General features: G+C 34.2%; 5 protein-coding genes across 7 annotated transcripts in view; 4 read left to right on the top strand and 1 right to left on the bottom strand.

The window, feature by feature from the left end:
* Positions 1 to 1,543: 1,543 nt before the first annotated feature.
* LOC132904799 (probable serine hydrolase) lies at positions 1,544 to 6,346 on the bottom strand. 3 transcript variants are annotated; one of them, XM_060955507.1, is made up of 7 exons: positions 6,208 to 6,346; positions 5,559 to 5,753; positions 5,434 to 5,478; positions 5,087 to 5,322; positions 3,605 to 3,952; positions 3,249 to 3,532; positions 1,544 to 1,927 (listed from the first exon to the last, which is right to left on the bottom strand). In XM_060955507.1, exons 2-6 carry the CDS (start codon positions 5,626 to 5,628, stop codon positions 3,281 to 3,283), a joined length of 951 nt encoding a protein of 316 aa, XP_060811490.1. In that variant the 5' UTR covers positions 5,629 to 5,753; positions 6,208 to 6,346; the 3' UTR covers positions 1,544 to 1,927; positions 3,249 to 3,280. The 3 variants fall into 3 exon arrangements, with proteins under 3 accessions (XP_060811490.1, XP_060811491.1, XP_060811492.1); XM_060955508.1 differs by lacking the exon at positions 5,087 to 5,322 and adding an exon at positions 4,299 to 4,534; XM_060955509.1 differs by lacking the exon at positions 6,208 to 6,346 and adding an exon at positions 5,963 to 5,983.
* Positions 6,329 to 8,463, top strand: LOC132904797 (aryl-hydrocarbon-interacting protein-like 1). The gene is made up of 7 exons (XM_060955506.1): positions 6,329 to 6,467; positions 6,539 to 6,664; positions 6,745 to 6,924; positions 6,997 to 7,165; positions 7,249 to 7,435; positions 7,503 to 7,645; positions 7,725 to 8,463. The coding sequence occupies exons 2-7, from the start codon at positions 6,587 to 6,589 to the stop codon at positions 7,925 to 7,927; spliced, it is 960 nt and encodes a 319-aa protein (XP_060811489.1). The 5' UTR covers positions 6,329 to 6,467; positions 6,539 to 6,586; the 3' UTR covers positions 7,928 to 8,463.
* A 349-nt stretch (positions 8,464 to 8,812) lies between these two features.
* On the top strand, positions 8,813 to 10,702 carry LOC132904793 (protein pelota). The gene is made up of 9 exons (XM_060955500.1): positions 8,813 to 8,880; positions 8,958 to 9,050; positions 9,121 to 9,271; positions 9,336 to 9,449; positions 9,533 to 9,673; positions 9,759 to 9,981; positions 10,057 to 10,249; positions 10,328 to 10,434; positions 10,512 to 10,702. Exons 1-9 carry the CDS (start codon positions 8,840 to 8,842, stop codon positions 10,610 to 10,612), a joined length of 1,164 nt encoding a protein of 387 aa, XP_060811483.1. The 5' UTR covers positions 8,813 to 8,839; the 3' UTR covers positions 10,613 to 10,702.
* Positions 10,703 to 10,790: 88 nt separating this feature from the next.
* On the top strand, positions 10,791 to 13,392 carry LOC132904786 (pescadillo homolog). Its single transcript, XM_060955489.1, has 8 exons — positions 10,791 to 10,940; positions 11,103 to 11,336; positions 11,408 to 11,915; positions 11,991 to 12,130; positions 12,194 to 12,453; positions 12,520 to 12,707; positions 12,784 to 12,944; positions 13,029 to 13,392. The coding sequence occupies exons 1-8, from the start codon at positions 10,917 to 10,919 to the stop codon at positions 13,284 to 13,286; spliced, it is 1,773 nt and encodes a 590-aa protein (XP_060811472.1). The 5' UTR covers positions 10,791 to 10,916; the 3' UTR covers positions 13,287 to 13,392.
* A 7,162-nt stretch (positions 13,393 to 20,554) lies between these two features.
* Positions 20,555 to 21,997, top strand: part of LOC132905059 (uncharacterized) — a 114,933-nt gene continuing 113,490 nt past the window's right edge. Inside the window, 1 exon segment of the mRNA XM_060955986.1 lies at positions 20,555 to 20,786. Within this exon segment, the coding sequence (XP_060811969.1) occupies positions 20,777 to 20,786 (10 nt within the window). The 5' untranslated portion in view covers positions 20,555 to 20,776.

Raw genomic sequence — 21,997 nt, 5'->3', positions numbered from 1 at the left:
AACGATTCTACGCATAATACTTCTTCGGAAAAACAAGATGAAAAATGCTTGGATCGATTGCTGACGCCTATTTTTCGTATAAACTCGGAAGAATCATTGGCTCGTAATCGAAAATTTGTAAAGGTAATCGGTATTATCATTAAGATTAATTCAGCACGAAATGTATATTATAGACACTTCATAATAGAACCTAACATCTTTCATTTTTTATGCTGTGTTACGTAATCAGTAGTTAGGTAACAGTGAATCTTACTATATATTACACAAAAAAAAATTATTTATAAATAGGATCTGGAACTTGCAAAAGCACGTTTGCGAACTTACGCTGCGTATACTCCAACTGATCGAGAATTACAACAACGTGCAACGGAATATCGCAAATATCTCCAGAAGTATATATGAAATTTCGCTCCATGACAAGTCGATTTTATGTCGGGAACGAAGTACATCCATTCAGTTTGATAACTCGAGCCGAACGAACAAACTTTCAAGTGAAAAGTTTGTTGATCGTTGGGATCGATGCATCAGACTGATAATTCAAAACGATAGTATTGAACTAACGAAAAAAAAAAACAAACTAAATATAAGAATCTATACTGTCTAGTAATGTGTTAAAATAAAATGTTTGATTATTTTAGTTACGTAATTTTATAGAATAAAGAAAATATATACTTACGGTACGACGATGATCTAATACGATGAATTCTATAATAGAGACGAATCGTTCCTATAGAAATACGAAAAGAAAACGCGTGGACAAGTACGAACGGTGTTCACCTGTAGAAATGGAATATTCACGTTCATTTTTTACGTGTGACGGCATTATCATCGCTCGTAATTACTGACACGCAGAACGTGTATGTACGATAGGATAAGTTCGTTTCAGAAGTTACCTGATAACGACCTAAACCAATAATTCGACAAAAAGCTATATAATACTCCAACGTTAAATTCTACCGACAAGTATAACTTTAGATTTCAATCTTTATAGAAATATTTTAAAAATTATACTGCTAGTATTGTGTATAAAATATTGTTTAAAATTAATATCATGTATAAATCGAAGCATTTATAATGATTATCCATCGGTTACGATACTTTCATTATATTTCAAAATTGTAATTTATAAGAGGTTTTAAAACATCGATTAATACTTTATTAACTCTTGCTTACCTGTTCGTTGATAAGACATAAACATTCTTTATAAATCTATCTCTTATAATCGCTCTTTATTGAACAAAAATTTAAGAAGAACTGGTATGTAACAGCTGTGCCGAATAAGGTCTCAATATATAAATTTATATTTCTACGTGGCGTTAGCTTACCAGCTGAGTAAACAAATTGATATTGAAACTTCTTGGTTTGACCATTATAGGTAGCCTAAAAACATCTGTATCAATAGCATCTTTATCTCTCGTATATCATTTTCTTTGTAATTTCGTCTGAATGATAACGCAGCTCTCAATAATAACTTGAAAGAATGTTGCAATTTGAAATTCGGTCTAATTTTTATGAGAAAAATGAAATAATAAACTTTTTCGGATCCTTCTCACAATTATTTATTACAATAAATTATAAACAGAAATTTTTCAAAAATGAGTTACATTTGCATATAGTACCAAAATCGTTTTTCTTTTCGTTAAAATTATGGAAATTAAGTTAATACAAAAAAAAAAAAAACGAAATGATAATGTATATCGCTTTGAGGTCATTTATCGCTAAGTTATGCGTAGAAGCATAAACCGGTATAAGTTCGCTGCGCTGCGTTAGTAAAATTTTAATGCTTTATCGCCGTTGGCTAGTAAATATAATACCCATTAAAATAATATACCACTAAATACTATAAAAACATTGTTCATTGGCCTTGTAACTAGTAACATTTATTATTTTTGAGATATTTTTAACTCATGACTCATTTTTAAATAAACTGCAAAAAGAAAAATTGTAGTTTTATTTGTAATCGGTAGAGTACTACTGATACTAAGATATCAATTGGAATAGTATTTTTTCGAAAATTGTGATATGTAGTCATTTCTTAATTTATTATTTTGTAAAAATGGAAGAATTTGATGCAATGAAAAATATATTATTCTTTCATTACTATTTAAAAAAAATAGTATAATTTTAATAAATAACTCTGTGTATATTTATACATATATCAAATATTTTATGAAATCGTTGTACTTTTAATAAATTAAATCTATTGATCTGAAGCACAAATGTGGAAATACTCATTGTTTAGATATTGGGTTGCCTGGAAGTTCATGCCGATTTTCGATAAGTGGCATTAGAACAGATATATATCAGATTGATTAAAAACAAATGACATGTGTACATATTCTAAATTATAATTTTTTAAAAAAAGTTTCATTAAATTTTATTAATTTTTGTTAATTTTATGCGCTCTTAAATATGGAAGGAAACAAAGTGCATTATAGGCAGTTGATGCTTTTCTTCTACCTGAAAGGTAAAAATACCACATAAGCAGCAAACAAGATATAAGCTGTTGAGCGGAAAAGATCTTGGGGAAAGCGGAATGAATCACCTTTAGCCAGCCCAAAAGTCGGTCTTCATCCGAAGAGAGTCATGTTCTGTGTCTGATGGGACTGAAAAGGAATCCTGTATTACGAGCTTCTACCAAACAATCAGACAATAAATTAGGAAAAGTATTGTTCGCAATATGACGAACTGAAAACAGCAATTGGACAGAAACGATCAGAACTAGCGAATCGGAAGGACGTCATGTTTTAGCAGAACAATACGCGGCCTCGTGTATCTTTAATTACTTGACAAAAGCTATTGGAGCTTGGTTGAGATATGTTATCCCACCCATCATATTCACCAGACATTGCACCCTCACCTTTTCACCTATTTAGGTCATTACAAAATTCCCTTAATGGAATTAAAAACTTTAACTCTTCGATCGATATAAAAATTCATATTGAAAAATTTTTAGCCGAAAAACCTGAGAGATTCTGCAAGGATGGAATATTCAAGTTGCATGAAAGATGGGGAGGAGTTGTGGAAGAAAATGACATCTATATAATTTAATAAATGTATATAATTTAATAAATTTAAATTTAAATTTTCCTTAAAAATCCGAACGAACTTTTCGGACAACCCAATATCATACTATATATATATATTAAAATAATTATGTCTAAATTAAATATTTGGAATCCTATGTACGCAGCTAATGTAGCTTGCATATAAGACTAATTTTTACTAGTTTAACAACTGCTACTTACTTTCACAGTTTACAGTTAAAAATATTTAATCATTAAGTACTTATGAAATTGTTAATTATAGGTGCAATTCTTTCAGGATTATTTAAATGTACATGATGAGTTCCTTCTACTTTGTGGTATTCAAACCTTTTAGCACCTAGTTTTATTTCATCTAATACTTTTTCATAAGATTCTGGATTATCAAACATCATCCCGGGTACAGCACGAATATTAAGATAAGCGCACTTTATTCGAGATGCATATGCAAGTACTAGATCCAAAGATATCATACCCAATGCAGAAACCTAAAAATTAATATTAATATTAATATAAAATCAATACATAACACATCTAATATTTTATGTAAGATATTTTACCTTCAATCGCGGATCACGTGAAAAATAATATCGCTTAGGTTCACTGGCGGGTCGTAAACCACGTTTCATTAATATTATTGCGCCTTCTTTAGTTATGGAACCTTTATAAGCATCTTCAACAATTTCAAGCACTTCATTATAATCGTAGGATGGACCACCACCAGATTGTAGTGATTCATATTTTAGAAATTTGTCGATATTATCACTAATTATATCAGGACTTTTTGTTATATCTTTTACACTAGGACTTGCAATATCTAAACTTATCATGAATTCTACTTCATCAGGAAAAGATGCAGCATATAAAAATGATATTGCTCCTCCTAAGGAATGTCCAAGTAATTTCACCTATGGAAATGACATTTGATTATGTACAAAGGTATACATAAAGCAAAAGCAAACAAAAATTAATATTGATTTAAAATAAGTCATTATGTATGTACAAAAATATGTGCGTATATGTATATGTATATATATATATATATGTATGTATCATGCACTTTGGTCTTATAAGGCACATATCTTATATAATGCAACATATAGATAGTCAGATATACAGTTTAGAACACATTTTCAAGGCTGACTGTTACATTTATATAAAAACAATAATAAAATAAGGTTTGTGGTATTATACATTATGTATAATAACATTTATTTAAACTAAGGAGTGGTGAGACTGAATCCACTCGCTAACCTTTGTCCACTTGAAATATTTCACAATTCTACGTAGTAGAATAATACCATCCCAATAAACATAATAGTACTGACACTTTGGATAATGGGAAGATAAACCATGACCGGGCATATCCAAACAGAGTATTGAAATCTCATCAGATAATAGAGGAATCAAAGTGTCAAAACTGCCAGCATTGTCTTGTCGTCCATGTAATGCCACTATTGGTTGGATCCCTTTGGGACCCCACCATTTGCCTACAGGTAATTGATTATTGTGTCACAATGAAACAATTACTTAAAGAAAAAGGAAGAGAAACAGGGAGAGAAAAAATTTAACTATTTTAAGTATATAAATATATTGGCATTCAAACTTCCTAAAACTAAATATCTTTAAGTAAGAATTTTAATAGGAAACAAAGTTGCAGCTGATGAATTAAAGTTTGTTATCATCTTAATATATACGTGTCCTATAGTTATACAACGACATTACATGGTTCATAATACATAATTTGAAGCAATTAATATCAATGATAATGAAGAATGCAAAAACTTATCATAAGCATATAACAGTCAACCTTGTACCAAATAACTTTTATGATATTAATTCAATCATTATAAAGATGATTGTATAATGCTACAATTTCTGCACTATAAAGTTAAGACCATATTTATATATGAATTTATATATATTATGACATCATCAAAAACTGCAAGATACTTAGTAGTACTTTAGTAAAACTGAACTTTTGTACAAGAAGAATATAGAATTATAAAAGATCGTTGTATAACTTTTAATTGCTTGCTAACCTTGTTCCACTTATAATATTTAGCAACTCTACGTAGATTAATAAGCCCATCCCAAAATACATAATAAAACTGTCCAATAGGAAGATGGGAAGATAAACCATGACCTGGCAAATCGATAGCTAGAATGGCTACATTTGATGGTAGTAATGGAATTAATTTATCAAATGTTCCAGCATTATCTTGCCATCCATGCAATGCCACAATCGGTTGTTGATCAATTGGTCCCCACCATTTTCCTAAATTGATTATTATTGTACTATGATATCTTTTAATTTTTATTAGCGTCAGTTAGTGAAAATTTTTGATAATTAATAAAAATTTAATGAAAAGAAAGATGAATTACTGACCGCTTATGGTGCCCCATGGTACAGGTATCTGAATTTCTTCCACACCTGAAAATTATTGATATACTGTAAAAATACTTAGAAGTCTGTAACATAGAAATATATTAACAAATAATGTGTTAACTTACTATGGATATTGTGTCCATTTATATCTTTAGTAGGAGTAGACTTTGTCAAGACTTTGTCTATTGTACTCATTTTGTTAGTGACAGAATACTAGTTACTGTTTCAAATTTGCAATGGATATTATGTTGTTTATATATATTTACCGATAAATCTCACTTTATACAAATTTCGTAACAAATACGAAATTAATACTTGTCCTATTTATGATATAAAAGCGCAAAGTCATTTATTGGGTCAAAATACGAATACCTTCTCAATTATATAAAATGTGCACTTGTATATTATATATAAAAAATTTCAAAATTTAAAATAATGTATCACTTATTTTGTTTCATTTACGATTTCCTACACTACTTGTTCTTGAAGAAATTTTATTAATAATCTAAAATTGATTTTACTATCATACATGAAACGAATTCGAATATGTAGTATTATATAATTTCGATGACTATATTTAAGGATTTCACAACTGAGAATGTTCTTCAAAGACGTTTAAAATGCTAGATATCACCTTAATAAGCAAGTTTTTTTAGGTATTAAAAGCTAAATGATTAGATAACACACTTGGTATTTAGAAATATTTAAGTAATCTGATTTAACTATTTATAGTAATAGCATATCGGAAAATATATTAACTACTCGTGTACTTACCGTCTTTCACTTACGATATAAGTTATTGATAATTTCACACTTTCGTATGGGTTTATTGACTTAGTAAGAAGTATAAGATTGTTACGGGAAACATACGAATTATTAAGGAATTAGTAAGTGATGAATAATTCCAACAATGATACGATTAAAAAGTTGCAACTGAAGACGTCAACCTTCAAAAGAGAGTAACGTGGAAAAAATGACTTGTGATTATTAATATTTACAGACTGATTCATCCACATAGTGATATAAAGTATAAGGTCGCTATAATTATTATATTCGTTATAATATTTTACAATAATATTGGTATTATAATCCCAAATTATTTTAGGTTGACTTTTATTAAATTCTGTTTTATCAACTGCTGTATACTATTAAAATGGAAAGCAAGAAATACATAATAAAAACTGTAATTCATGCAGGAACCAAAACTATTAATTTTGTACCTGGAACTAAAGTGCATATATTTACATTAATATTCTAATTATGATAAGCATAAATTAATAATTGTAACTAGAATCATATATTAATTTTTAGGTACTCTTTCATTTTAAAACAACAAAATGTGATCCGGGAAAAACATTAATAGATGATAGCAAAGCAATGGGAAATCCGATGGAACTTGTCTTAGGAAAACAATTTAAACTTGAAGTATGGGAGAATATTATACAGAAAATGGCACTGAATGAAGTGGCTTCCTTTAGAATTGACAAAAGTGTATGTTTGTAATAATATAAAAATATATTCTAATACTTAAAACTAATATTTTAATACTACCTGTAATTCCAGTTAGTTGCAGCATATCCTTTTGTGTCTAAAACTTTGAGGGAAGTCGCAAAACCACAATCACAGAAGCGTAACTATCATTGCTGCGGAATTGCTTTACAAAATGATGGAATTGGATACAACGATTTGAATGAACTCATTAAGTGTCCTCAAGATTTAGAATTTACAATTGGTATCGATCAATCTCATGAAATTAACATTACTTTTTTATCTTTTACTTTTCTATAACTTATCTAAATATATGCATATTTATAGAACTTGTTAAGGTAATCTTACCAGATGAATATGAAAAAGAGACATGGCAAATGACTGAAGATGAGAAATTGAAAAGTATTCCAGACATAAAAGAGAAGGGAAATGCATTATACAAAGAAAAAAATTATGATCTTGCATGTGAGATGTATGCTAAAGGCATTGGAATATTGGAACAAATTATGCTTGGGTCAGTATATAAATATATTTACTATTTTCTTCTCTTATTATATCATATTTGTTATTGTTATATGTAGTGAAAAACCAAATGAAGAAGAATGGTTAGCTTTAAATCGTTTGAAAACTCCATTGCTTCTAAATTATGCACAATGTAAATTAATTCAAAAGGAATATTATGCAGTTATTGAACATTGCACAACAGTACTTAAACATGATCCAGGTTTGTTACTTTAGATCATATTAACTACTATAGATCATATAAACAAATTGAATGTGTTAATAATATACATTATTCTTAGATAATGTAAAAGCATTATATAAGAGAGGTAAAGCATATATAGGTGCATGGGATAAAGAAAACGCTGTTAAAGATTTAACAAAAGCTGTTGAATTGGATCCTACATTACAAAATACAGTTGAAAAAGAGTTACAAGCATTTTCTGCAGCTATTAAAGAAAACGATCAAATAGAAAGGAAGAAATTATTAAAACTATTTCGATAAATGTATATAAAATTATTTAAATTATATAAATAGAAAGATAAAAATAAATAAATAAATAAATATATATATATATATGCATGTATATACGTGTATATATGTATGCATTGTGTAACGAGCAAAATATTTTTATTAATTAATTAATACACGCACTTAAGCGATATGTAAGATATAAATAATGAATGTATAAAAAATATCATTTATGATAAATATATATGTATTTACAAAGTTGTACATTATCTAATCAATATATAATGTAATTAATGTAATCAATTGATATAATTAATTGACATTTTCCTGATGTAAAAAGCGAAACTTTATGACACAGATGAGAGACAAGTCCAATCTATGCTCTATAACTCTTAGTTAATAATATTTTTTATTTCATCTTTCGGAATTTTGCTTTACGCCATCTGTAAACTTCATTCTAGGAATAATGACTGTCGATCGACAGAAAAGTATCATGTTTGACATATGGTTCCATTTATTTTACACTATTCTAATTAAGCTTAGAACATGGAGTGTCGAATTTTCTTAAATACAGATTTGTATAATTACTCTTAAGGTAATTACGTAATTTAGTTAGCTATCATAAAACTATTGTCCCGACATCGTACGAACTTAACCTGTTATACCATTGATTTCAAGTTAATATATATAATAATTTGTAAAAGCGTCTCGTAAATAAATTTTTTTCAGTGTTTGTACTTCTTGTTGTTGTTAATTGTGTAATATGTCGAATGAACTTTGAAACTCTTGTAAGACAAGACAAGATCAGCACAATCATTGTATCAAAATTCGTTTAAAAAGTGTATTTTAATATTTATTAATTAAGTTGCTTAAGACTGATAGAAAGAGGATGTAATGTTTAATATAAAAAATTTTTAGGTTTAATAAATAAAAAACGTGTGAAAAATGAAGCTTGTATTTAAGAATGTTGATAAAGATGGAGAGGGGTGAGTGTTAATGTTCTTAATGATTCATAATATAAGTGAACAATAGAATTTAAAAGAAAAAAAAAAAACATTATTAGGAGTGTGTCCCTTGTCCCAGAAAATACAGAAGATATGTGGCATGCGTATAATCTTATTGCTGAAGGAGATTTTGTTAGTTGTTCCACTATTAGGTAGGAACTTTAATGTTAATTGTATATGGAATAAATCTTAATACTTCATTTAATATTATTATATTTGTAGAAAGGTGCAAATGGAATCTGCAACTGGTAGTTCTAACAATTATAGAGTCAGAACTACTTTGACTATATGTGTTGAAGGTATTGACTTTGATACACAGGCATGTGTTTTAAGACTGAAAGGTAGAAATGTAGAAGAAAATAAATATGTTAAGGTAAAGTAATTTAGAAGTATTCAACAAATTATCAAAAATATATTTGACTTATAATTATTTTTAGATGGGAGCATATCATACACTGGATGTAGAACAAAATAGAAAATTTACAATTACCAAAGTTAAATGGGATTCTATTTCTTTGGAAAGAGTTGATACTGCATGTGATCCTACACAAGTAAGATTGTGATAATAAGAGTAATAACAAAAATCACTGTTGGAATTTTATAAAACAGTATACTTTATTTTATTATATTTTAGAATGCAGATGTTGCTGCCGTGGTAATGCAAGAAGGTATAGCACATATTTGCTTAATAACTTCTAATATGACAATTGTTCGTGTAAAAATAGATCAAGTTATCCCTAGAAAGAGAAAAGGAAATGTTTCACAGCATGAAAAGGTTATATATATATATATATAAATCTTATGTTTAGATTAATGTTGAATATCATCAATAAAATTTTCATATTATATAAATTTTTTAGGGTTTAACAAGATTTTATGATAACATAATGCAAGGAATTTTGAGACACATCAATTTTGATATTGTGAAATGCATTATTCTTGCAAGTCCTGGCTTTGTCAAAGATCAATTTATGGATTACATGATACAACAGGCCATTAAATCGGATAATAAAATAGTATTAGAAAATAAAGGCAAATTTTTACTTGTGCATTCTAGTTCTGGTTTCAAACATTCACTGAAAGGTATATTAAATTCTTCAGACTTACATAAGTGAATATAATAATGCACATCTTATTCTTTTTTTTTTTTTACAATAGAAATATTAGCTGAGCCTACAGTAATGTCGCGAATCTCGGATACGAAAGCATCAAGTGAAGTGAAAACACTAGAGACATTTTATACAATATTACAAACTGATCCTTCTAGAGCTTTTTACGGGAAAAAGCACATTGAGAAAGCTAATGAATCTCAAGCTATTGAAACATTACTTATTTCAGATAAATTATTTAGGTAAACAATGGTACAATAATCTTTCTTTTTTATAGTATATTATATTCATATATTTACAATTATAATAATTATATCTAGATGTCAAGATGTTAATATAAGAAAAGAATATGTCGAATTGGTTGAAAGTGTGAGAGATTCTGGTGGGGATGTAAAAATATTTTCGAGTTTGCATGTATCTGGTGAACGTAAGTTAGCGAGTTCTAAGTTGTTCAAGTTTTGATATTTTAAAATGTTTGTACAATATTTTTAATGTTCCATATAGAATTGGATCAACTTACTGGAATAGCAGCTATACTACGTTTTCCTATGCCAGAATTAGAGGACGAAAGCGATGGTGAAAGCGATTCAGATGAAGATAATTAAGATGTCTAAATAATACGCTAACGTACGACTTTCTATATGTTTGTGCTGTGCGCAATCAAAAATACAATAAAATAAGATATATTAATAACAGGTCCTATATTTTTCTCACCAACTATCTTCCATTTTATTCAACGTTTCAGACTATGTTATTGGATTTATCACATGGTGGCGCTGTTTTATATTTCTAAGTTCTTTAGCGAGTCTTCTGTTATTTTGTCGCGTGAAGCACGTGAATCTATTGTAACTTATTTTTTACATGTTTATATAGTTTTACATTTTTATTGCATAAAGGTTGTGGTATAAAATGGTCGTAATAGGAAAGAAAAAGGTATTTGTTAAGATTATTTATGGTTTTCTTGAAAATCATTTATGTAACTGTAATTGAGGTTATTTTCTCTTACAAAGAATAGAGGAAATTTGAAAATATACATACTGATTATCTTTTAAAAGTATTTTTGTTTTATTATTAAAATCTCTTTTATATTTGTAGTATCAGGCTGGGGAAGGAGCACAATTTATGTCAAGGAAAACTGCCTTGAAAAAGTTACAGCTTACATTAATAGATTTCCGTAGACTATGTATATTGAAGGGCATATATCCAAGAGAACCACGTAATCGTAAAAGGGCACAGAAGGGACAACCTGGTATTAAAATATTATATCACAAAAAAGACATTCAATTTTTGATGCATGAACCAATAATATGGAAATTAAGAGAATTAAAGGTATGTTTAATTTGAATATCACAATACTATAATCCAAAGATCAAATATTTACAAAAATTATATTTCCTTAGGTATTTAATAAGAAAGTTGGAAGAGCAAGGGCTTTGAAAGAATTTTCAGATATGAAAAGATATCTAAGTAATCATCCTACCTTGAAATTAGATCACATTGTTAAAGAACGTTATCCTACATTTATTGATGCACTCAGAGATCTGGATGATTGTTTGACTTTATGTTTCTTGTTCAGTACATTTCCATCTCTTAAGCATATACCAAGAGACCAGTCTTTATTATGTAGAAGATTGACAATTGAATTTTTACATGCTGTAATTGCTGCTAAAGCTTTACGCAAAGTATTTGTATCCATTAAGGGATATTATTATCAAGCTGAAATTAAAGGACAAACAATAACCTGGATTGTGCCTCATCATTTCAGTTTTGAGCCCCAAGCAAAAAATGATGTTGATTTTAAAATGATGTCTATATTTGTAGAATTCTATATTACGATGTTAGGCTTTGTGAACTTTAGGCTATATCATACCCTTAATTTATATTATCCTCCAAAACTCACTACTAGTGGTAAGAAGATTTTCCTGAAATATTTTTATGTATGATCGATTTTATGGTTGCGTAATAGAAATGTTTGATGCGTAGATAATAGTGAAATGTTACTCGTGGATGAGGAAGCATATGTATCAGAAAGGATAGCTGCATTGAGTGTACCGTTAGTAAATCTTGATCCTACATCGCAAAATACAGAAGATGAAGAATTGGAGATGGATCAATTTGCAAATGTATGAAGAAATTAACTGAATATTTTAGTTTTCTTAACATTCATATATAATTATTCACTTTAGGAAGATGATGCTACAAAACTAGAAGAAGCAATAAGAGAAGCAGAAAAAATAAAAAAGTTAAAAACAATTTTTAAAGGTTTGAAAGTTTTCTTGAATAGAGAAATACCAAGAGAGCCTTTAGTTTTTATTTTACGTTGTTTCGGAGCCGAAGTATCTTGGGATAAATTACTCTTTGTTGGGGCGACATTTGATGAAAACGACGAAACAATAACGCATCATATAGTGGATAGACCTAGTATGACCAAGCAGTATATTTCTAGGTAATGTTTAGAAATATCTTTTTTATTATTTTAATCAATACCTTAATTAATTGATGTTTTTTATAGATATTATGTACAACCACAATGGGTTTTTGATTCAGTGAATGCTAGAGAATTGTTACCTGTAGAGAAATATTTAATGGGTTGTGTACTTCCACCACATCTTTCGCCATTCTCGGACAGTCGCCATGATCAAACTTACATTCCACCAGAGGAACGTGCTCTTATGGACCCTGAATTTAAGCTTAACGATGGTGCATATTCGTATTTTGATTAAATAATTATTAATAGGCAATAAGTAGTAAAAAATTAATTTTTCTTGTTTATTAGATGAAGATGAATCCGAAGAAGAGACAGAAAATGAAGAGGAAAGAGAAGAAGATGAAACAGAGGAAAGAGATTCTGAAGAAGATTTGAAGGAGGAAATTGAATCGAGTAAAAAGTCGGACGAAATAAGTGAGAAAGAACTACAACGAAATCGATTGAAAAAGGTTGGCTATCTCCAAACACATCCTTGTGTATACTCTTATACGAATACCTGTATATACTTATTTTGTATATACTTTTAATTATAGAAAATGAAAGTCAAAACTGGAAAAGTGACGAAGGAGGATCCATGGGAGAAGCAACGGCAGGAGAGGCAAGAGTATCATTTACGAGAACGAATGATCAAAAAGAAACATCGCAAGTTGTATAGGAGCATGATGGATGGTCGTAAAGAGAGAGCCAAAGAAATATGGCTTCTTCGCAAGAAGAGGCGGCTGCATGACACCGCTGAGAAACAAAAGCGCAAGGAGGAACGTAAACAGAAAAAAGTTAAAATTGCTGAATGAAATTGAATAAAAAGAAAACAAAAAGTAATATAAGTTCAACGTTTAATTTACTTTCGTTGTAGATATATCATATTTCTAAATGTACCGTATTAAGAATTACACCTTATCACGTTTTTTATATCACTTACCACGTTCCTTTTTCATATTGTTATATTATTGATTTCGATCATAAATTTACGAAGATTCCACCGTGGAACGTGATGAATTTTTCGATAATCGTAGGTACAGTTACGCGTAATGGAGAGATGCCTTCAATCCAGTCCTCCCACTTACCGGAAGCCCACGTAGCCGACGATCCTGGTCCCTACTTTTCCACCGAAGGACTTTGAAGGCCAGACTACCCACACACGCTAGCCTACGCAATCGCGAGCGCCATATGTGTGTGTATGTACGTCTTCATAAAAGTTATTTATCGCGATGGTCTTCTTGATTTAATGACCATGCATAAAAAATTTTGCACGTTCCATATTGCTCCGTTAATGGCACTGTTCGAGAGGTCGTGCATTGATCTCGAGCAGTTCAATCGTGGAACGCTCTTCATTTCGGGTTCGTTTCGGTCATTCGATCTCTAATGTGTCTTTGATTATTTCCGTGACTTTCGCTAGACGAATTAGCATTGAAGGCCGAATCCATTTAACGGCGGATAAATTACCGTCAATGCATCCGGTCACTTTGCGTACTATGTTCGTGAGTCACCTTGAATCGAACATTGGAATCGGATGCGAGAACGAGATACTCATGGGCGGGTATCTCGCCATTTTTGTTATTTTACAATTTTATAATTTTTGCGCTTTTCTTTTTTGGTATGGACACATCTTCATGGAAGAATTTCGAAGTGCCATCAGTGATATTTGAATTCAACTTCAAAAATTTTATTTAGCGATTGTATCATCACGATCGTAAAAGCAAAAGTATATAGCGAGCTTTTTACACAGTGAAAGTAAACACCCGCTTTGTTATTCGTTGGATTTCTATGCGGTCATCATCGTGATTTTCACTGATCGATTATCGGGACGATTTTCATTTCCATTCAAGACACGAACCTCCCCGTTTGCAATGCCGCACGACCAATACCGAGGCTCTAACAATACTAATCGTGCTTCTAAATCTCTTATAAAGGACAAAGAAATGACTGGTTTCAGAGAGCGTAAGAAAGTTATAGAAAATTAAACAAGAGGAAACAAAACAACATAAATCGCTTCTAAGTAAATCAGTTCGAACTTGAGCAACACGTTTCCTTTCGATAAATCATTTCCCGTTCAAACAATCGGTAAACCGCCATGTCTTGCGTAAAAAAGCATTACTTCTGTTTCTCGTCAAGGTCGACAATTGATTAATGTCTATTTATGAAAATCGACTTGCAGCGTTTCTCTTTCGTCTGACATAGGTTTTTCACGAGAACGCTCTCGACTCTGGAACCCACTTCTCATCGATTTCTTCGGTTATTTGCAGTGGTGACTGAACCGATGTGTCGCGACACTGTCGTCGGTGAAGTCACCAATACTCAGTCCGATCTAGGTGTGCGAGCCGTGTTCAGATCGGATGCTTACGTCACCCTTGCTATTCCTGTTCCAGCCCATCTCCATTCCGATTCCGAGTATCCTTAAAAACGAGCATCCCTAGAAACTGCAACACGATCCAATAACGTTCTAATCTGCTGCTCTAACTTGCGGTCTTCGATAAATTACTCTGCTTCGTTAGATCTTTGGATTTCGCGCATTTCCACCATGAAAATCAAAACAATTTTTAATTGACCGTCTTCCTTCATTGCATAGCGATTAGGCTTGAACATTTATTTTATGTTTTGCGAACTTGGATACATGTTCTTTTAAGCGTAGAAGAATTTGTAAAGGAAGATTACGAAGCAAGGATTATCCTTTGGAATTTTATGCGTTGGTTCCTCAATGTTTTCTTTCAGGATATCGATGCTGAATTTGGTGTGAAACCTGGATGTGAGTGCGTGGGATGTGGCTGCGAGAATATTGGAACTACCTACATGGCTAGTGGTAACGCATCCGACTGTGAAATATCAAGGCTTTCGAAAACTCTTTCCTTCGAGTTTGAAGGTAACAACGCTTACACGAGATTAAAAGATTATATCGACGATGATGAATATAACGTGGAAAATGAAAGAGAATAGTTAAATGAATATTTTCCGTTATAAAATACAGGTATTCGAGATAATAAAAACAATAAAGAGATGTTCCAGTGATTACCGTTTAGAGTGTCCCCGTCATAATGTTTCACACAGTAATATACATGGTCGTGTAATTAACCGTGGATACAAAGTAAACAGCAAAGTTACCATATCTATTTGTATTGACATGTAGGTACGAATCAGGAAGAACGGCCTTGAATTTCATCAGTATCCCGCGTAATTGCAGTGTAGCGTCTCGCGAGAGACCATCAACGAAGTAGAAGAGGCGGGTTCGGTTTTCGCGAAGCGAACACAGTGGATCGTTACCGGTTGGAAAAAAAAGTGTAATAAATGGCAGAGGATGCCTCTCATATGAGCAAGCGAATAATTATATAATCAAGGTTATTACTGCGTTAGATAATCGATGCACCAACGCGATAAAGACGCCGCTGCGTTTGGCTGATAATATTAAAGAATGGCCTTGGAACACTTACCCCAAGATCTTGCTTAAAAGATCGTCATCAAAGCTGATGCTATGCGAAAGACGTTCGAGTTGAATGCACTTTCATGCGTTTAATTGTTCCCTGTCGGCCGTTCGCCTCCGACGATGATTAACTTCGATGATTTCAATGCCGACAGAAGCGATGCGTTTGCTCGAGGGATCTTAAACGGGCTTCGTGTTTCATCCGTATGACGACGTTGGCGTGAAGAAACGTTTCGATCACGTTTATTAAAACTTGCAACGGATGAAAAAGTCTCTTTAATTATGTTTAAAATCGCGTGACGCGATGTTCTAGTTTTAGTATTCGTTTAATGCTTGAAGTTATGGCTACGGTGGACGCGTTTTACGAATGAAACATCTGGATGATCTTGCATTACTGAATCAATATTCTAGGAGACATTTTGCAAGTCACCAGTTACGAATTATCGATATTACTAAACATCTTTGCAATAATATTGGCAATATTAACAAGAGATCCGCGAGAGAACCGTAGTCCCAAGAAAAACCACTGTCGTGGAAATACCCTCGATCCGAAGTCAACATTACATCACATTATTAACATATTCTCGATATTTAATAAAGCCAAGTAAATGATTTACAGAGATATAACGAATCAAGAGAACAAAGGAACGAAAATTATGAGCGGTGCTGTTAATCGTGCCTTTCATTAAGAAAATCAGCAGCAGGATTGGTTATTTCAATTCGTCGCGGCGCGAATTACGCGCTATAAATCAACCTGGATACTTTTACGCGGCGTTCGATCGCGAAAGAGGTAAACGCGTCGATTATCGTGACCTCCGGCCGATCTAGGAATTCCTGTTGCTCGACGGAAAAGCGCGGTGCGTTATGGAGTGTCGCCGGCGAAGCGTGTGGCGATTGCATTGTGATGTAACGCATGATTCAATGGAACAGGGGATCATTCACGTCGGTTGACGACACGTGCCTGGCTCGTTTGCAAATTGGTCAATTATCATCGATCACCGATGATATTGGTCGGTATTTTAATCGAACGTTATCCTTCCTTCTTTCGTTCAACCTTTACGGGGGGATGAACACGATGCCGCAACCTGTAAGAGAGGTATTTTCATGAAATCGGAATACCACAGAGTAACGTAGATATTTTTGCAGCCAAGATTATCCATTATCGTGCATTAACGTTCGTTTCGCTAAAAGAACCGATAATCAAGCGTTAAATCGAGGAAATCCGTAGGAAAGAAAACATTGCATAGGTAGTCTATACAAGGATTAGAGGATAATTTATTTTAAACGGAAGATATTATTTATAGGAAGGTAAAGAAGAAGGGGAAAAAGGAGCGTTTAGTTGCTACCAAGAGAGGAGTAGCCGAGCTGTTTAACCGGAGTGAAGAGAGATCTCAAAGGGGCAGGTATTTATTACGGAAGAAGTTGACTCCGGGAACAGTGTCAGCATTCATTCTCGTCATCACGGGGTGCCGTGAGCGTGTCCGTAAAAATATACAAGATGTTCAAAGGGAGACTAATTACAAAGTGGTTTGCGTGGCGGACGGCCGAGCTTGTGAAATTTGATCGAGCAACCGATCGCCTCTCCGTCGTCTGGCGTCGAAGTTTATCCTCAGTTGGCCAGGCGGATGACGCATCGTCGAAAAGAATACGAAATGAACGTGTGCCCCCACGAACCCGTTACCCATACTACTCCCCGGCGAACTCGAGCTCCCTATCGTATAAAGTACAAGGTGTGCTTCTAAGGTGTATCTGAGATTAAAAGATTTTACTTGAAAGATAAAGTGATACGTTGTACTCTTGGTTCTTTCTTTCTCTTTTTTTTTTTTTTTTTTTAATTTGCAGTTCGATTAAGCCTTAGAGGTTGAGATTTTATCTGACGAGAATTCTGTTCTGAAGCTGTCATTCGTAACGATCGCAAGCAATAAATTTTTTACTGCTTATCTTTGATCATAATTATTTAATTATATTTAATTTGATATTATTGGCTTTTAAAATACAAATAAAAATGTATTTTGATGTGAAATTTCACGCGCGGTAACATTATCATGATTTTCTTTAATAGATTCGCTATTGTATTGGCGCATATGTCGCGTTCATTCGATTACTTTAGATTCGATTTCGACAGAAACGAAATAGTATGTGCTGCGTTAGAAGAAACATTATTACGTAGGATAAAGGTCTTTTTGTTGAAAAAATTAGAGGTAGCTATATAACGTATAGCATTTAAGGGTTAAAAACAAGACCAGATGGTTTACTTTCCCGCAAATTTCAATTGCTCTGCGTGAAACCATGAATCACCGTTAACGTAATCGCTGGCAGGTTGCGCAACATTGTTTCGACCGAGGCAACCACAAATAACGCGATCTCGAGAAAACAAAAGCTTTACCCTTTTTAATCAGGCAAAAGATCGCTCGATATCACAGGGAGGATCGTTGGTTGGATTCACGGAAGCCGAGATCTCCCTCGACCGGGATCTCATGGATCGTTGCTCGATGCTTTAAAAGATTGCATCGTGCCTCACGGATCGTTGCTTCGATCCGCGGAAGGAAAAATCCATGGGATCCGGGGATCTTGCCGGGAATCGTCTGCCAGCCCATGGAACAACAGTTAATACACAACTTATATTATACAGGTGTATACACACACACACACACACACACACACGTATAATCGGTGGAGACAGGAAGGACTAAAAAACCGGGGACTGAATCGCTTCGAGGATATCGGCAAAAAAAGCTCATTTGGTATTTCGTTGGCTAAAACGTTCGCAAATATTTGCAGTGTAATTATTGAAGGAGCACATCGATCCGTGCGAAGATGTGGTTTCGCACTTTCCTGCCTTGTTCGTGGACCTCTCCTTCTGTGATTGCTAAACGCTTCGCGTGACAAATTTCTTGTTACGTCAGAAAACAGAAATGTAAGTACCTATACATATATGGTGTTTCATAATAATCGGATTTTATTATGAAATGACTGTTCATTCGTAGGTTTTAACTGACGATTTGATTAATTTATCGACTATACGCGAGGGTTCAGCGCGTTAGTAATATAGTGCGTATATAATCATTCGTTAGTAAAAAAAAAATATATATATATATACTTGTATTGCTTTTCTATTTAACTCCCGATATATCCCAGTAATTTATTTCAACTGAATTTAAACGCGATAAATCCTGAAGACGTTACATCTCTCGAGCGTTCTATCTACGCTTCCTATCGCAACTTTGACAATTATCATGAATCAAGTCTCGTATCCTGTGTACGCCTTCACGGTTAACGAAGGCGGGAAAATATCTTTTTTCGTATTTCCGCAGAGCCCCATTCCGTGAAATCACTTGCAGTGTCGTCAAACGAGATCACAAAGTCTGGTTACACGCGACTCTAATGACACCGTGTAGCCGGGCTAGAGTACATCGGTGTCGCTGAACCCCGGCGCCTCGAGGCACTTCACAGGCGGAGGCCACGGAGGAGAATCCACGGACGTGCAACTCTATACTTTGCACCATTACGCTTAATCTACGACCTGCCTTTGCATCGTGTCGATTCATAGAGGTACGCCGACGTAGAAACGAACGTCCCTCCGTTGATTTGTGATCTCGTGACCGGAAGAAAAACCTCACGAACACGTGGTACATCGCGCGCATTGCGCCACAGGAACCAGTAGGTACTCGAGGAATTTCAAAGCTATGTTAGCTCTGGCGAATCTTATGTAAATCGAAGAAGCGTGTGCTCGCCCGTCGCTTTCTCACCTTTCCTTCTGAATTATGCATCAGCAAACGGTTCAACTAGCACGACTATGTGAGTCGGCAGCCATCAGAAATCGATGAGTGCCGTCAAGGTTATTTAACCATTCTAAGCAGATGTCTAAGTAAAATCATATGTACGATCGAAGAAGATGGCCATTTTCGGCGGGATGAGGTATGCGAGGTGTATATCGATGCTCACGTCTGTAGATGTAAGTAAAACATGATCAAACGTGAGTTATGTAAATAGCTCCACCCACTGTGTAGGTGTATATATATATATATATAGAAAATTGTTCTTCATTAAATGGCAAGATTCCACAATTTTGTTCAATTAATTTTTTCTTCTTACTCACGATACGGGTGGAACGCGATCAACCTTGAGGAACGTAACGGAGCAGAGCCTCCGTGAAATTCCAAGGTACCGGAGTGGCGTGTCTGGTCCCGATTGACCTCTAGGAAAAGGATCATCTGTCCTCTAAGACGCTTAACCCAGAGCCTAGCTCTCGAGGAGTTTCGCGGAGGCATTCTCACACGAGCGCCAGGTAGATTGGTTGCAAGCGTTGAGCACTTGGAGTTGGCGCGTCGACCGACTCAACGTGGAGTTCTATATAGCTGTCGAGCCCCGTGGAAGCGCGTCGGAACGGGTAGGAGCGATCGGATTGTTCCAGGTGAGAGACAGAGAGGAATCGAAGAGCGTGCAGGTGAGGGCAAAGGGAAGGGAGGCGAAAGAAGAAGGAGGAGAAGGAACGAGAGAGGCGAGAGAGGAGTTCGTAGAAGGAAAAGGAGAGGAGGGAGAGCCTGTGAAAAGAGAGAGGCCGATCGAGCAAAGAGAAGGATCGTCGGCCAATGAGACACCAGGCCGGTGATGACGTCGTCGTTGTCTCACGTCGAAGTCTCACCAAAAGTCTTCGCAAGCCGCTAGTTCGTCCGCGGTCTCCCGACTGGACGAAGAGTTCGTCCTTTTCACGAACCTAATCACCGACAAGGTGGTTTTTATTTATTTATTTATTTTATTTTATTTTATTTTATTTTTATTTCGTATCGTGGACCGACCAGTGAAACAAGCCAACATTGGACTACGGATACACGGAAGGATCGTGGCTGAAGGAGGCTGCTGTCAGCCATGGGGACGGGTAAGTTGCTGCACGGTGGTCCATCCTGGGTACCGTCTGCTTCAAGGATTCAACTGCTGCCCCGATATGCCCGTTGCTTCGCTCAATTTTAACGATTCCATCTGGATTACCTGGTCGTTCTTGTTTCTCCCCTATTAACCAGCTACTCTCTCGAGCGATCGTATCTGGTCCTTTTTCCTTCTCTCTTTTCGATCCGGTGAACACGGCGCTGGTTCGCCACTCGCCGGACATTATCGATATTCAGCGATGGTTTCTCCTTTCATTTCGATATTCCTGGTCCTTTTCGCAATCACAAGATCCACAGAAAGTATTAATTTTAGTTGATAAAATAGAGACGACCGGTAGAATAGATAGTTCTCGATCGCTGGACCCGACGCTGAACGGCTTTGGCCTCTTCTAAAGTCAAGGTCACTCCGTAGGAATATTTGCGAGTGGTTATATCGGATCATCGTCTATAATAGATCGTTTGAAAGTCGTGTACCTTTCAAGGATACTTCGAAAAGCAAGATAATTAACTGCTTGCTGCGATCAAAGATTCTTGCGGTTTGTTCTCCAAAATGGACGTCCTTTATTCTTGCTCATCGATAAAAATGTAACTCCACGAAGAATATTCGCTGTTTCTTTTTTATCTTGATCCTGGAAATTACAAATCTGCTGGCCTTGAAACAATTACGAATCCTCGAAGAAGAACGTGGAAAGTCTGTGCTGTTTCTCGATCTTCCGCGTAAAAGTATAACACTTTTGCCGATGCTGCGTCACTTTCATCTCGCGTCCTTTCGACCGAGAATACGATACGTCGTATCGGTGGAATCATCCCGGTAAGATCGTCGATCGATCCGTTACAGTTTTCTCCAACCTGATCCTTCGTACGTAACGTATTAAAATATAAAAAGTATACGAAACGAAGACAGAGATATTTGGTGAAAACGGTTGTGCAGATGTTGTCGAATGCAGTTATGTCAGAGCGCACGATAGTTTCGACCTTTAGTACATCCTTTAGGGAGATGGTGTCAAGGATGTGCGCGAGGTGTGCGCACCATCGGATCAGAAATTATGCGACTACCTGGGCGTAACGTGAACCGGTTGCTTTTCTTTTTTTCTGCGCGTTAAAATAAATCCTCCATTTTCGTTTTCCCGTCACGTATTCGTGCCCCGTCCATTGCACTTTCTTCGTTCCTCCACGCGTACGGTTTCGTGCGTATTTGGCGATC

Source organism: Bombus pascuorum, chromosome 3, assembly GCF_905332965.1.
Source record: "Bombus pascuorum chromosome 3, iyBomPasc1.1, whole genome shotgun sequence".
NCBI lineage: Eukaryota > Metazoa > Arthropoda > Insecta > Hymenoptera > Apidae > Bombus > Bombus pascuorum.
Note: the sequence above shows the minus strand (reverse complement) of the source record. Positions and strands in the feature narration are given on the sequence as shown.

Bases quoted from the DNA above. Each gene is read 5' to 3' on its own strand.
- LOC132904797 (XM_060955506.1), top strand. From the start codon at position 6,587: ATGGAAAGCAAGAAATACATAATAAAAACTGTAATTCATGCAGGAACC. The intron at 6,665-6,744 runs GTGCATATATTT...ATTAATTTTTAG, and splicing joins ATTTTGTACCTGGAACTAAA to GTACTCTTTCATTTTAAAAC. The intron at 7,646-7,724 runs GTTTGTTACTTT...CATTATTCTTAG, and splicing joins AGTACTTAAACATGATCCAG to ATAATGTAAAAGCATTATAT.
- LOC132904786 (XM_060955489.1), top strand. From the start codon at position 10,917: ATGGTCGTAATAGGAAAGAAAAAG. The intron at 12,454-12,519 runs GTAATGTTTAGA...TGTTTTTTATAG, and splicing joins ACCAAGCAGTATATTTCTAG to ATATTATGTACAACCACAAT. The intron at 12,945-13,028 runs GTTGGCTATCTC...TTTTAATTATAG, and splicing joins AACGAAATCGATTGAAAAAG to AAAATGAAAGTCAAAACTGG.
- LOC132904799 (XM_060955507.1), bottom strand. From the start codon at position 5,628: ATGAGTACAATAGACAAAGTCTTGACAAAGTCTACTCCTACTAAAGAT. The intron at 5,323-5,433 runs GTCAGTAATTCA...TAATCAATTTAG, and splicing joins ACCATGGGGCACCATAAGCG to GAAAATGGTGGGGACCAATT. The intron at 3,953-5,086 runs GTTAGCAAGCAA...TCATTTCCATAG, and splicing joins AATATTATAAGTGGAACAAG to GTGAAATTACTTGGACATTC.
- LOC132904793 (XM_060955500.1), top strand. From the start codon at position 8,840: ATGAAGCTTGTATTTAAGAATGTTGATAAAGATGGAGAGGG. The intron at 9,051-9,120 runs GTAGGAACTTTA...TTATATTTGTAG, and splicing joins GTTAGTTGTTCCACTATTAG to AAAGGTGCAAATGGAATCTG. The intron at 9,272-9,335 runs GTAAAGTAATTT...AATTATTTTTAG, and splicing joins AAGAAAATAAATATGTTAAG to ATGGGAGCATATCATACACT.